Source organism: Rhinopithecus bieti, unplaced genomic scaffold, assembly GCF_001698545.2.
Source record: "Rhinopithecus bieti isolate Rb0 unplaced genomic scaffold, ASM169854v2 scaffold_6708, whole genome shotgun sequence".
NCBI lineage: Eukaryota > Metazoa > Chordata > Mammalia > Primates > Cercopithecidae > Rhinopithecus > Rhinopithecus bieti.
In genome coordinates, this window is record NW_016806329.1 from 1514657 (window position 1) to 1529331 (window position 14675).

The 14675-nt window shown below is 33.3% G+C and overlaps 1 protein-coding gene across 2 annotated transcripts in view; it reads left to right on the forward strand.

Moving 5' to 3' along the window:
* Window positions 1–14675, forward strand: part of STPG2 (sperm tail PG-rich repeat containing 2) — a 669788-nt gene that overhangs the window by 373167 nt on the left and 281946 nt on the right. For both annotated transcript variants that reach the window (XM_017875498.1, XM_017875499.1), the window contains exon 12: window positions 6322–6437. In XM_017875498.1, coding sequence (XP_017730987.1) covers window positions 6322–6437 — 116 coding nt within the window. The remainder of the gene's footprint in view (window positions 1–6321; window positions 6438–14675) is intronic.

Here is a 14675-nt window from a genome sequence, read left to right on the forward strand (position 1 = left end):
CCCCGTGTCCAGGTCCCTGTTCGGGCGCCAGGTGTCCCGACCTGCAGGACAGTCGAACAGGCCCTGGAAGGGGGAGTGGGAATGGAGGAGACAAGAAAACACAAGAAATGGAGACAAGACAAACAGCCTGATCAAGTCTCGTTTATTGAGTGTAGGGTCATGCCTTATATAGGCTGGCAGGGGAAGAGGTTGGGCCAGGGCGGTGACAGGGGGCCGGTCTTCTCAAATTACAATCGTGCATGCGCCGTGGGTTTGTACTTTTCCCGGGCACGGGATCGCACCTGTGCCCTGGGCTGCATATCTTCCTGGGCGGGAAAGGTTGGCGCGCACGGGAACAGTTTTGGCTCACGCGGGAGAAACTTAGGCGCGCGCCGGAGAAACTTAGGCGCGCGCGGGAAAAGCTTTGGGCGCGCGCGGGAAGGGTTTGTAAATAAAGAACCCGGGAATGTGCCCTCTTGTCTCCGCTTTGCGGAGATCAAGCAACAGAGGTCGGCTAATTCTGGGCTTCATGGCTCCAGACACATGAAAAGTATTGTATCATTCATTTCATCTATAAAATATATTTGCTTTAGGATAGAGAAGTTGCTCATTTAAATTGTAAATGAAATATTAATCTTTGCTTAATTGACTCCTCACTAAATAAATAATGTAGGCTCCTCTTTCTGGAAACTCTAAACTCTGTGAGTCTAGCTTTTTCCTAGCAGACCTATACAGGTAAAGATGTTAGCAGCAGATTCAAATCCAAACATATTTAGAAGCCTTACAATTTTTAACAAGTTGAGAAAATGGCAAATAGTCACAATTTAAATGGTATAAATTAGTGATTTTCTTTAATGTTTGTGAAGAATTTAGTTTAATTAAATTAAGTGTTTTAATTATTTTTAAAATGAAGTTGATATTTTATTGAAAGGACTTTATGCAACTTCATCTGTGATGTGACATGTTTTAGCATTATCCTGATTTGTACATGTAATATTCCCAGAGATAAGTATCAGTCTTGACAGTGGGAATGCCTTGCTAATTTAGCCTTGATAGAGTGGTGCTAATTTAGCCCTGATAATGGTGAACTAAGGGAACTTCAAACATATGTTGAGACTTATTCTATTTTTTTGCCTTGATAATTTTCTTGGCAATATGGCTGTAAATCTTTACATAAGAACTGTGAAGTATAAAACCAAACTTTAACTGTGAGAATTTGCTACTAATATTTCAGGACAATTGTGAAGTATTCTGTTTACCTTGAAGACAACTTCATATTTTATTATTTGGTAATTCTGTTCATTCTTCAAAATAATTCATGTGTTACATATTTAGGTACTGCCTACTCCAAATGGTTTTAGGTGAAGGGTGATTATCCTTCCTTCCAGCTGGTTGCTATAATTCACACAGAAACTGTACTGCATTCACATTTATGACTGGTGAAAGTTATTCAAATTTACCTGCAATGTACTTACGTTATCACAGAGTGGAAGTACCTTTTTTATAGCAGCAGTTCAAAGACTTCACTTGACAGAGCTTATGGATGCACATTTTGATAAGTATGTATTAGAGGTACACAGATAAACAGACATTGCTGTCTGAAGAGATATTTCAGTCCAGCCAAATCCATATGATTTTGTATTTATATGTCATAACAGTGACAGCCCTATAGCTTAATCGGTTCTAGGAACACATGTTTTAACAGGTGCATGGTTTAGGTAGATAAATTTCTCAGTCTACTTAGTTTGGAGTGCATGAAAATAGTCAATTTCTTAGGGACTTTGTACACGATAACTTCCAGATACTCTATAATAACTTTAAGATATACTTGAATATGTAAAATCTTATTCTTAAAATATGTAATATTTTCATTACATAATTACAATAAAATATGTAAAATATGTAATTTTGTTTTTGAACAGATAATTTAAGGGGATGGTGAAAATAAACATGGATATTTTGTTTAAAATTTGTGTAGTATTGAGACTCTTTTTTCTCTTGTTACCTATAGTTCAATTTAATAGACTGTGCAGTTCTGTGGTCATAATCTGAAGTGCCATTTAATCAAATCTAGTCTTAGAGGTAGTGGAAGAGCATTAAACTTAAATGTGTCTCTGGCATTGATGATGATACTTCTTTGTGTACTACTCTTTTCTCTTTGCTATTACTTCATTTGTAAAGCTGAAGAATAAAATCAGTATGATCAGTATGAGAAAATGTGTTCCGTAAATGTATAAACTTTCTAAATGACATTTTAAAATCATGAAATTTCAATGGACAATTTCCTCAATGATTTTTAACCCCTGTTTTAAAATTATACTTTAAGGTCTGGGATACATGTGCAGAACGTGCAGGTTTGTTTCATAGATATACACGTGCCATGGTGGTTTGCTGTACCCATCAACCCGTCACCTATGTTAGGTATTTCTCCTAATGTTATCCCTCCCCTAGCCTTCCACCACCCCCACAGGCCCCAGTGTGTGATGTTCCCCTCCCTGTGTCCATGTGTTCTCATTGTTCATCTCCCACTTCTGAGTGAAAATGTGTGGTGTTTGGTTTTCTGTTCCTGTGTTAGTTTGCTGAGAATAATGGTTTCCAGCTTCATCCATGCCCCTGCAAAGGACTTGAATTCATCCTTTTTTTATACCTGCATAGTATTCCATAGTGTATATGTGCCACATTTTCTTTATCCAGTCTATCATTGATGGGCATTTGGGTTAGTTCCAAGTCTTTGCTATTGTCAACAGTGCTGCAGTAAACATATGTGTGCATGTGTCTTCATAGCAGAATGATTAATAGTCCTTTGATTATATACCCAGTAATGGGATTACTGGGTCAAATGGTATTTCTGATTCTAGATCCTTGAGGAATTGCCACACTGTCTTCCACAATGGTTGAACTAATTTACACTCCCACCAACAATGTAAAAGTGTTCTTATTTCTCCACAACCTCTCCAGCATCTGTTGTTTCCTGATTTTTTTTAATGATCACCATTCTAACTGGCATGAGATGGAGATGGTATCTCATTGTGGTTTTAATTTGATTTTCGGTAATGATCCGTGATGATGAGCTTTTTTCCATACATTTGTTGGCCGCATAAATGTCTCCTTTTGAGAAGTGTCTGTTCATATCCTTTGCCCACCTTTTGATGGGGTTGTTTTTTTCTTGTAAATTTGTTTGAATTCTTTGTAGATTCTGGGTATTAGCCCTTTGTCAGATGGGTAGATTGCAAAAGTTTTCTCCCCTTCTGTAGGTTGCTTGTTCACTCTGATGATAGTTACTTTTGCTGTGCAGAAGCTCTTTGGTTTAATTAGATCCCATTTATCAGTTTTGGATTTTGTTGCCATTGCTTTTGCTGTTTTAGTCATGAAGTCTTTGCCCATGCCTATGTTCTGAATGGTATTGCCTAGGTTTTCTTCCAGAGTTTTAGTATGCTCATATATGGGATATTTAATTTTTAGTAGATTTGTGTCACCTTCACATGAAAAAAAAGTATTCATAGCAAGAATTATTACATTGTTTATAATTTTAGCTCATTATAAAGCAAACAACTTATGAAATCTGAGATTTTGTAGCTTTATTTATAGAAGATGTTTTTTTCTGAGGCCACTCTAATGTACCAAGATGTTCATATTGAAGGGACAGAAACATAGGTTTTTATTTTAAATTACTCACTGTTCCTGTTACGTTCCATTTTTGCCCTGTAGCATTGGTTGACATTTCATAGAGACTGAGTTGGCACAGGGCTGGAAAATATGCAATTATAAGAATCACCTACTCTTGAATTTCCCATTATATACTAGCCATGATTCAGGCAGACTTTTCATAGGTGTTTGATTTGGAATGAGAAGTTTTCTTCCTTATGACCTGTGATTAAAATGTGACATTTTGGTATCTAAAAAGAAGATAGTTTCTGCATAATCTAGCTGTGAATCAGAGCTGATGAAGCAATGAAAGTCTTTGACCTGTATCATATAAGCAATAGCGTATGTAATTGAAAATATATTTTAAGACTGAGTATGGTAAGCCTTTTTTTAATTTAAAAAATATTCTGTAGCTTAAAGCAGGCTAAGTGCGAAAATGCAGCAAGATGCATATTGAAGAGTTTTGTTTCACGTAATGTTCCTCAAAGGAATTCCAATAAAAGAACTCTACAATTGCATTTGAATAATTTATTTTCTTTTAATGAGTTATAGCTATGAATGTAAATAATTATCAGTTGCTGTAGCCTGATGGTAAGGGCAGAGAATAGACTATATTTCTTCACAATTGAAAATGAAAGATACAGTTACAATAGTGTTTGGATAATAACCTTACCTGTTGCATTAACCTTTATAAATCTTTATGGTTAAAACTACAGTTTTCAATTAACTGACTGTGGAATAATGATGTACCCAGCTTCGGATGATAGTTTGTGTTTTTTTTTTTTTTATTCTGAGTACTGTGGTTGATGATATATTTTCCCTTGCATAGTTTGTGTATGAATATCTGTCAGTAAAGATGTTATATATGTATATGTGCATTATTCCTCTACACTGTAAATATAAATTATATTATTCCAAAGTTGTGTACGCTATTGTTTTATAGTAAGATGACATTGGCAAAAACACTTTCCTTATCACTTGGCATATCAAAACACATTAGCTTCCCACAAAGAACTTCAGATAGCTATATCTTAATTGAACTAATTTAAAATGACTAGGCTAGAGCCTGGATGTCCTCCTTTATTTTAAATACCAACTTTTCACTTGACATATCAAAACACATTAGCTTCCCACAAGGAGTTTTAGATACTCATATCTTCATTGAGCTGATATTAGAATGATTGGGCTAGAGCCTAGATGTCCTCCTTTATCTTAAATTTTGAAATGTCCTATATTAATGAAGCTAAAAACATTTAAAATGTTTCATACGAACCTAAATTTTAAAATATTTTAGATTTTAAAGCATCAACAAGAATGTATTTGCCAAAGTAGGTAGATTGAATTGCATGCTTATTAGGGAAATATAGAGAAATTAATTTTGTATTTTATTAATATCATTATATCCAGTCTTCTATTTCACTGTTTATATTTATTGTCAATATTCTATGACCAAAGGTTTTATTTTCTCTCCCCATACCTTGCCTGTCTGATGCCCCCTAATTTAATTTCTTTCACTACCATTCTTCTAAAATTATATTCCGCATATTCTACAGTGTCCTTCCTAAGTCTTCTCTCCTTTTGAAACATTTGATATAGTATACCTCTAACATTCTCTTGAAACACAAGGTTTGGCATGTGATAGACACTCAATAGTATTGTTTAAAATATGAATGAGGAAAAAAAATACCTCTCCCTGTCTTCTCTCTGTAAAGTTGTACTAGCTAGGTTCCATTCACTAGACCACGGGTCCTGTATCCCTGGGCCAAGGACCTATACCTGTCAATGGCCTGTTAGGAATCAGGCTGCCCAGCAGGAGGTGAGCAGAGGGCAAGTGAGTATTACTGCCTGAGCTCTATCTCCTGTCAGATCAGCCTGACATTAGATTCTCATAGGAGCTCGAACCCTATCCTGAACTGCACATGCGAGGGATCTTGGTTGTACACTCTTCATAAGAATCAAGAATCTGCCAGAATTTACTTTCTAAACTACTACTTTTCATGACTATTTAATCTAAAACTTTTAAGAGCTACCCATTGTCTATGAAAGTGGTTCTCAAAAGTTTTTAGAGATGTTGTGAATGAAAATAATTCAAATATTTTCTACTTGGGCTTTACCTACAAATTATCCTCTGGTCACTTCTGTAAGAACTTGGGGGCATTAAAGAATACAAGTTGGAACCCATTGGCTTAAGTACCGAAATCCTTATTTATGATTAGGCCCTGTTCCATGCAAACCTTCTGTTTACTACATTTGGTTGCTCCATGTACATTCCTTCTTCGTGTCTTGATTTCTGTAATGTTTAGTGCCCAGAATGCTATTAAAGCACCTTTCTGCTGTATTTCCAAATACAGTTCAAGCCCTAACTCCTCACTGAACATGTGAATGACTATTTAGGATATAAGAGTTAAGCATCTTCATTCATGATGTAAAAGTGTATTGAGAGAGTACTGCTGTTTTCTCTTTTCTGGAAATTATTGCTGTAATATATTTAATTATTAGGTAAACAGATGCCACTATCTTATGCTTATCATATTTCAAAGACATAAACCAAATAATTTTAAGCATTCAAAAAAAATGGGTTCAAGATTGTTTCTTGCTAATTTTATACATTCAAAGCACAACCCTAATATTCATATGACCAAAATCAATAATTTTAAAACATACTTTATCATAATTTTTACATTTGTTATCTCTCAGGTCCTGCAGCATACAATCCTGTTTTAAGGAAATCTTGCCCCATACCCTTATTTGTGAAAGCATCAAAGCGCTTTGAAGAGTCCAGAGAGATTACTCCAGGCCCAGCAACATATGAGGTTTGTCAATATTTCCTTCTTATCAATGACACAAGAATAGAATTAATTTCTAGAAAGTACTACGAATGGATATCTTAAAGCCATTTCCATATATTTTATTCACATTGCTGATTAATGAAAATATTTTGACTAAGGAGATTTTTGAAGATGTAGTCTGACATTTAAAAATAATTATTTAAGAATTTAAGAATTATTTAAACAACTTTTCTATCTCTAAATATGCTTTGCAGTATTCATATATATAATTTATTTATTTATATTCCTATAAATATTAAAGTTCACTTGTTTACATACTTGTTTGTATCCATACATTGAAATCTCTTAGTATTTATTGAAATAATTGTTTATCAGATGGCTCACAAAAAAGCCCTGTGGATCGAATAAAATTGTGTGTTGATCTTTTATTTTCTTTTAATGAACATGGATTCTGTACTTAAGTTCATAATAAATAAAGGTGTCTTTTAAGCTATGGACCTTCTGATCATAACCTGAAGGATTTTAGAAACTGTATTCACAATAGTCCTTTATTGCCCTTTTGAGAGTTAGAATGAAATAGGTTCCCCATTCCTACCCTACTAACTGTTGAAAGTAAAATATTTTATAGTGATATGTAACAATTAATTTAAGAATTAATTCTGAGTGCAAACCAAAATGAGTGTTCCTTTTTGGGGCTAATGACAAGTTTATTTATATTGAATATTTGTTTTTCTCCTTACTTAAAATGTCACAATCTAAGGCCAGGCACAGTGTCTCATGCCTGTAATCCCAGCACTTTGGGAAGCTGAGGCGGGCAGATACTTGAGATCAGGAGTTTGCAACCAGCCTGGCCAACATGATGAGACCCTGTCTCTACTAAAAATATAAAAATTAGCCAGGCATGGTGGCATGCGCCTGCAGTCCCAGCTACTCAGGAGGCTGGAGCAGGAGAATTGCTTGGATCTGGGAGGCAGAGGTTGCAGTTAGCCAAAATCTCACCGCTACACTCCAGCCTGGACGACAGAGTGAGACTCCTCAAAAAAAAAAAAAAAAAAAAAAAAAAAAAAAAAAAAAAAAAAAAAAAAAAAAAAAAGAAAGAAAAGAAAAGAAAAAAAAAGTAAATAAAAAAGTAAATAAAAATAAAATGTCACAATCTAAATACTAAATACTTTTCAGCATTCCATCAAAGGAGAAAGTAAAAGAAATGAAAATGAGTAATTGAAGAATTGTTATCCTGTTGGCTGTTGATTCCTCCAAAAGACAATGACTAATGACTGCTGGTTAAGCAAAGCTAATTTTATTAGACTTACTTCAGAAAGGGAGAATCTCTTGAGAGTATTAGTACTATTTTCGAAGGTGGAAGTCAAGGGAGGGTATTTATATGATTTTAGGTTCTATGCTAGGTGACTGAAGGCAAGTCTTGTAAATGGGGAACTGATTAGGACTGGACAAAGTTTATGACATTTGTTTACTTTAGATTGATGAGCACAGTGAGGAAAGGTCATTAAGTATTGATTAATAAGATTGGTCTTGATAAGTTGGGTATTTTAGTTGTTCATAGTTTAATAATATTAAATTATATTACATCTATATTTGAGCAATTTCTCTCCTTAAAAGAACTTCATTTTAATGTTATCGACAAATAATAAATGTCAGCCAATCTAATGGTATCCTTTTTCATTTTGTGATGCATTCTTTGTAAAGGATGTTCCCACTAGTCTTTCTAGTATTTAAGATATTCTTGCTTTTTCTTTCTTAATATTTTATTAGTTTAATATATTTATACTTTATGATAGGCATTTATTATGCAAAATTATTTCCCGTGTCAGAGAAAACATTTATGGGTTTTATAGTGTTGTTTATTAAGGTATTCTTGAAATTTCAAACTATTATGTCCTATATTTACTGAACCTCAAGGTAACATTTCTGTTGAGAACTGAGTCTGTAATTTTTTTTGGCTTCTCAACACCAAATTATTTCCTTGGATAATTAAAACCTTTTCAATAAATACTTTCTTCATAATTTTCCTTCTTTAAAGAAATTACTTTTAAGTTGATAGGTTAATAAATTACTAGGTCTCTTTATTATTAACTTGTTCTTTCATTTTAATATGGCACTCTCTCATGACTTTAGTAAGTTTAACTTGGTGCCTCCTGAGAACGTTTTCCATAAACATTTTACTTTTTTTAACAGAGAAAGATAATTCTAGAAATGCATAATATTGATTTAGAATTGCAATTCAGTTATACTTGAAAATTACTTAAATGTATGATCTGCCATTGAGATAGTTATACATTTTTAATGTCTTAGGTCCACAAAGATCCCCAACTATCCAGTACTGGTGGCCCATACAATTATATTTGCAAAAATCTGGAGGCTTCTTAAATTGTACACCCACATTTGTAATGTCTGCTTGCTATTTTCCTTTTTTTGCAAATTCTCTCTTGAGTTCCCCAGGTAAAATTAGTTCTCTCCCCATTTTTGATGGGTGGAGGAAGGTCAGAGTTGCTTTTGGAATATATCTTATTTTGCCCATTTTATTTCAATTACTAGCTAAGCTGTTTGTCTCTTTTTATTGGATTACCATCATTGATCTTTTTGAAGATCTAATAAAAGCTAGGGAGAAAATGTGTGTATGCTCATAACAAAAAATGTGCATACAATTTTAGAAGGTTTATTAACCTATAAAAGTTCACTTGTAATTTCAACTGAGAACTCTCAGTATTACATTATGAGTTTCATGAAGGCAATGATTTATTTAACTGTATATTATTCAGGTTTCACCTATAGAATCTGGCACCTAATAATATATTAATAAATGTTTATTGAATAAATTAGCAAAATGGAAAAGCTGGATTTTCTTTTTCATAAATCACTCATTTTTATCTAGACTAAAATTTTCCCATTGACTGTTATGCATTGTGAAAAGAATTATGTATATATTTTTTAAAATAACAGTAAATTTTATTGGATTCATTCACATTCTTTTGTTGAATCAGTCCTCCTGACCAAAAAAATTTTGTAAGGTTTAAGATAAGGATTCAAATACCAATGATCAAGTCAAATTATATTGTTTTTTTATTTCTTCAAAATATGATTGATTTTCAGAAATTTAAATTAGACCAGTGACTATGTGAGAATAATTTTAAAAAGCTAATAGAAGAAACTTCAATGAATTAATGTTATAAAACCTTTAAATATTAGAAAATATTAAATATATTCTTAAAAGAAAATTATGCTGACACATCTAATTGAGTTCAATAACACATTCATTTTATGAGTAATAATTTTTAATTTTTGCAGGTTACATAATTGCTTGAAAAATCTCAGTTAGAGATTAGTTTCAGAGTGAATTTTTTAATACCAGGAATGAGTAGACAATATACATGAGATAAAATACTTACCATGTATAAATCCAGAACATGGTCCGAAGACTTGGATCACACTGTAGGTTTAGTTTATTACTTATTTTCAGTTCCTAATTTAATAAATTGAGATTTTTATTGTTTATTAATATAGATTAACACCTTTTTATTAAAGTCAACTATATTTTAACCAAAACATTTATTTGCTGTTATTTTATAAACTAGAAATTGATGCATATGTGTGATAGTACTAATTAGTTCAATTGAGTCATTTACTTCCTAGTACCTTGAAATTCTTTGACCGAAAATTGTGGCACTTGGAAGTTTGAATCAGACTTCACATCTATGTTTTAGACTGATAAATATCCAATTAATATGAAAATTTAAGAAAAGGCACAAAAGAAACAAACTTTAGTGCAATTAATTTCATTTACACATCTATTCAAGTAGTAACAGAAATTAACAAAGATATATTTTTATGAAAAGAAAATTTTACTCAAATTAAATGAAAAAATTCAGGGGGGGGGGGGGGCGGGGGGGGGGGGGGGGGGGGGAAGGAATTTATTTAAAAAATCCTTTTGTTAGCAGATTACCCAAATTGTCCTAAAACCCTCATTCTGGGTAATTTTAAAGAAGGAATTAGTAGATATCTTTTTTTGTTTTTAATTACAGAATAGATAATTTTATACTACAGAAAATGAGAAAATGTTTAAACATGTATGTAATTTAATTATATTTTCCACTAAAATAGAAAAAAGTATTTTCTGTATTTCTTGTTCTCAGAGAAATAATGTAAAATGGCAGAAAGATCTTTAAAAAGTTTTCAATTTTTCTATTATTATAAATAGCCCTATAAAGATGGTTTTATACCTGATCGTTGTTCCTACTTAAGCCTACTACCTTTAATTACCTGCTAGATCTCATTTGCTTCATCTGCTCAATGATGTTGTACCAGCAATTTCTCCCTTTACTTCATTTTTTCCTCTCTGCCAAATCATTCATGTAAACATACAACCATTTTGCATTTCGTCCAATCTAAAAATATCTCTCAGCCTCATTTTTTCCTTCAGTTAAAACTTTGTTTCTATATTTTTTTCTTTAAAAAGCTACTCAAAGTACTAGCATATGTTTATTGTTTCCATTTGCTTTTTTATTATTCTCTTTCAGTTGGACACTTATAAGGCTGTCTCCCCAACTACTCCACAGAAATGGCTCATCAATGACTTTCATAAGTCTTTTGCGCAATCCTGTAGTAGATCCTGTGTTGAATCTCCTTATTTTACTTAACCTAGCAGCAGCATTTAATATAATGGATAATTCTTCTTGGAAATGTTCACCCTGCCCCGAGTTGGGTTTTCAGACTACCATTCTCTCTGTGCCTGAGTTGGTTTTGGCTGCTTTAACAAACTACCAGAGACTCGGTGGTTTATAAACAACAAAATTTTATTTCTCATAGCTCTGAACACTGGAAACTCCTAGATAAAATTTAGTGTTTTGTGAGGACCTTCTTCCTGATTCACAGACAGCTGTCTTCTTGCTGTGTCTTCACATGGCAGAAGGGCAAAGGAGCTCTCTTTTATAAAGGCCTAATTCCATTCATGAGGGCTCTACCTCAGGACCTAATCACCTACAAATGCCAACTTTCTAATACTATCACACTAGGGGTTAGGATTTCAACATACAGATTGACAGTAAGTAGAGATGGAAACAAATTTTTTAGGGCATTAGTCTCTATATTGGTTCCTACAAGCTACTCGCAGGAGATAAGAGGGTGCCAAGTATATGTGTCTAGTCTCCATTATCTGCTTTTATCAGAAGGGCTACAGTTCCTGTGCTTCATATATTATATACTTGCGTAAAATTATGTTAGAAAAAGAGTTCCCGTATTTACGAATAAAAAGAAAAATTCAAAGCTACAGTTATAAGGAAAAGGTAGATTCATTGGATCAAGAGAAAATAGTATACATTGCACTTTGATCACTTGATAGCTCAGATACAAGGATAAAAACTACTATAAATGTAGTACAAACATATACTGAAGAAAGCATTTATTACAGTACTTGATATACAGTGGGGCCATATGTTATAGTTATTGTTACTGTTACCTTTGTTTCATGGCTATATTTGTTTATTTCTAGTTTATAAATATGATCCTAGTCTGGTATAGGCTCTGAGTCCAAAAATGAAAAATCTCTATTCTCAAATATATAGCAATCTTGTAAGGAGAAACTATAAGCATTTTAATTATAATAAAATAATTATTGTTTGTTAATAGGTGAAAGATACCAATATGATAAAGAATTTCTGGGTTGGGTACAGTGGCTCATGCCTGTAATTCCAGAACTTTGGGAGGCCGAGGTGGGCAGATCACCTGAGGTCTGGAGTTCGAGACCAGCCTGGTCAACATGACGAAACCTTGTCTCGACTAAAGATAGAAAAATTAGCCAGGTGTGGTGGCGTGCATCTGTTGTCCCAGCTGCTTAGGAGGCAGAGGCACGAGAATCGCTTGAACTTGGGAGGTGGAGGTTGCACTGAGCCGAGATAGCGCCACTGCACTCCAGCCTGGGTGACAGAGGGAGGCTCCAGCTCAGAGAGAAAAAAAAAAAAAAAAAAGAATTTCTAAGTTAGACAAAGGGAGTAAGACTTCAGAAAGTATTTTATATGAAATATAAAAGAGTAATGGGAATTTTTTTACTTAGACAAGCCAATGGGGCTTATTCTAGGCAAAGGAAATAGTATATGCAAAGTCAAAGAGGCACTGGAGAATACAATATCCTTGTCAAGCTTACTGTTACTATTACTAAAATATAAAATGAATAGAATGATATTAAATATATAGATAGTATTAGATCACAAAGCATATCAAAAATACGCAGTTTTAATTTTTCTCCTCTGAACTATAGACACCAAAGATTTCTGAGTAGAATTATAATGTTATATATTAACAAAAATCAAGCAATACCCAGTGTTTTTTTTAATATTTTAAGATATTTTTTCCATATTTTTTCTTGATGAATTGCTTATAAGGAATGATAAAGCATGATTTAAATTATATATACTTTTTAATATTGAATGACAGCTTCTAAGTTTATTACTACTGTTCATATTATCTTTGTAGAAAATTTTCAATTGTAGCTATGAAATATATTTTAGAATGTGACCTAAACTTCTCCTTTTACAAACTCAGTTAGTTTTATACCATAGTTTCAATGTTTGTGAGACAGTATTTTATATTATTTGAAAATGTGATTTTAACTTTCGGTTTTAGAAATTGGTTTTGCACTTCAATTGTAAAGGTCATGGCACATTACTTAATACCCCAAAGTGAATGTTTAAAAGCTACCTGTCATTTGTCATTCTAAAAAGGTCTTTGACTCTCCATGGACTACAACCTTGCTTTAATTCTCGTCCTTCATTTCTTCTGACAGAACTCTTGATATTCCTTTGAACTTCCTAAGTCATTAAATTTTAGGAGACATATTATGTTCTGTCTGGGAAAATCTATTTTCAGCCTATGGTATTAGGCCTTGGGATATCTGTCAGAGGTATGATCTTCTCTGGGTTGTGTTGAGAGGAATCCAGACATATTATGTAAGTAGTTCTTGTATCAGAATAGAGAAAGATCTTTGTATCTTAAGGATAACTTTCCATCCAGAAAGATCATTTGGATCATTATATGTTGTGGATCCTTTACATGGAGTTCATAAACTCTTTCATGGTGTGATGGTTAATACTGAGTGTCAACTTAACTGGGTTGAAGGATACAGACTATTCAAAGTATTGATCCTGGGTGTGTTTGTGCGGGTGTTGCCAAAGGAGATTAACATTTGAGTCAGTGGGCTGGGAAAGGCAGACCTACCCTTAATCTGGGTGGGCATAATCCAATCAGCTGCCAGCACAGCTAGAATATAAAGCAGGCAGAAAAATGTGAAAGGATAAGACCAGCCTAGCCTCACAGCCTATATCTTTCTCTTATGCTGGTTGCTTTCTGCCCTCAAACTTCAGACCTCAAGTTCTTCAGTTTTGAGACTCAGACTGTCTCTCCTTGCTCCTCAGTTTGCAGACAGCCTATTGTGGGACCTTGTGATCATGTGAGTTAATACTTAATAAATTCCCCTATTTATATGTGTGTGTGTGTATGTATATATATATACACATATATATATATATATGTGTATATATATATACATACACACACACACACACAAATATACTATACTAATATACTATATATATACTATTATATATATATACACACTATATAAAGAATTTCGGGCTGGGTGCAGTGGCTCATGCCTGTAATCCCAGAACTTTAAGAATTTCTGGGCTTGGCGCAGTGGCTCATGCCTGTAATCCCAGAACTTTGGGAGGCCGAGGTGGGCAGATCACCTGAGGTCTGGAGTTCGAGACCAGCCTGGTCAACATGACGAAACCCTGTCTCGACTAAAGATAGAAAAATTAGCCAGGTGTGGTGGCATACACCTGTTGTCCCAGCTGCTCAAGAGGCAGAGGCACGAGAATCACTTGAACTTGGGAGGTGGAGGTTGCAGTGAGCCTCCACTGTATTTAGTATATATACACTATATATGCATATATAGTATATATATGCTATATTAGTGTATATATGCTAACTATATATACTACACTATATATAGTGTATATTTAGTGTATATATAGTATATATAGTTAGCATATATATACATAATAGCATAAATATACATAATAGTATATATACACTATATATACTCTATATAGCCAATATAGTGTATATATACTATTGAAGTATATATACTGTATACTAAATATATATACTATATATACTTTATACTAAATATATATAAATATATGTACTAAAAATATAATGGTATATATACTATAGTACATATAGTATATATAC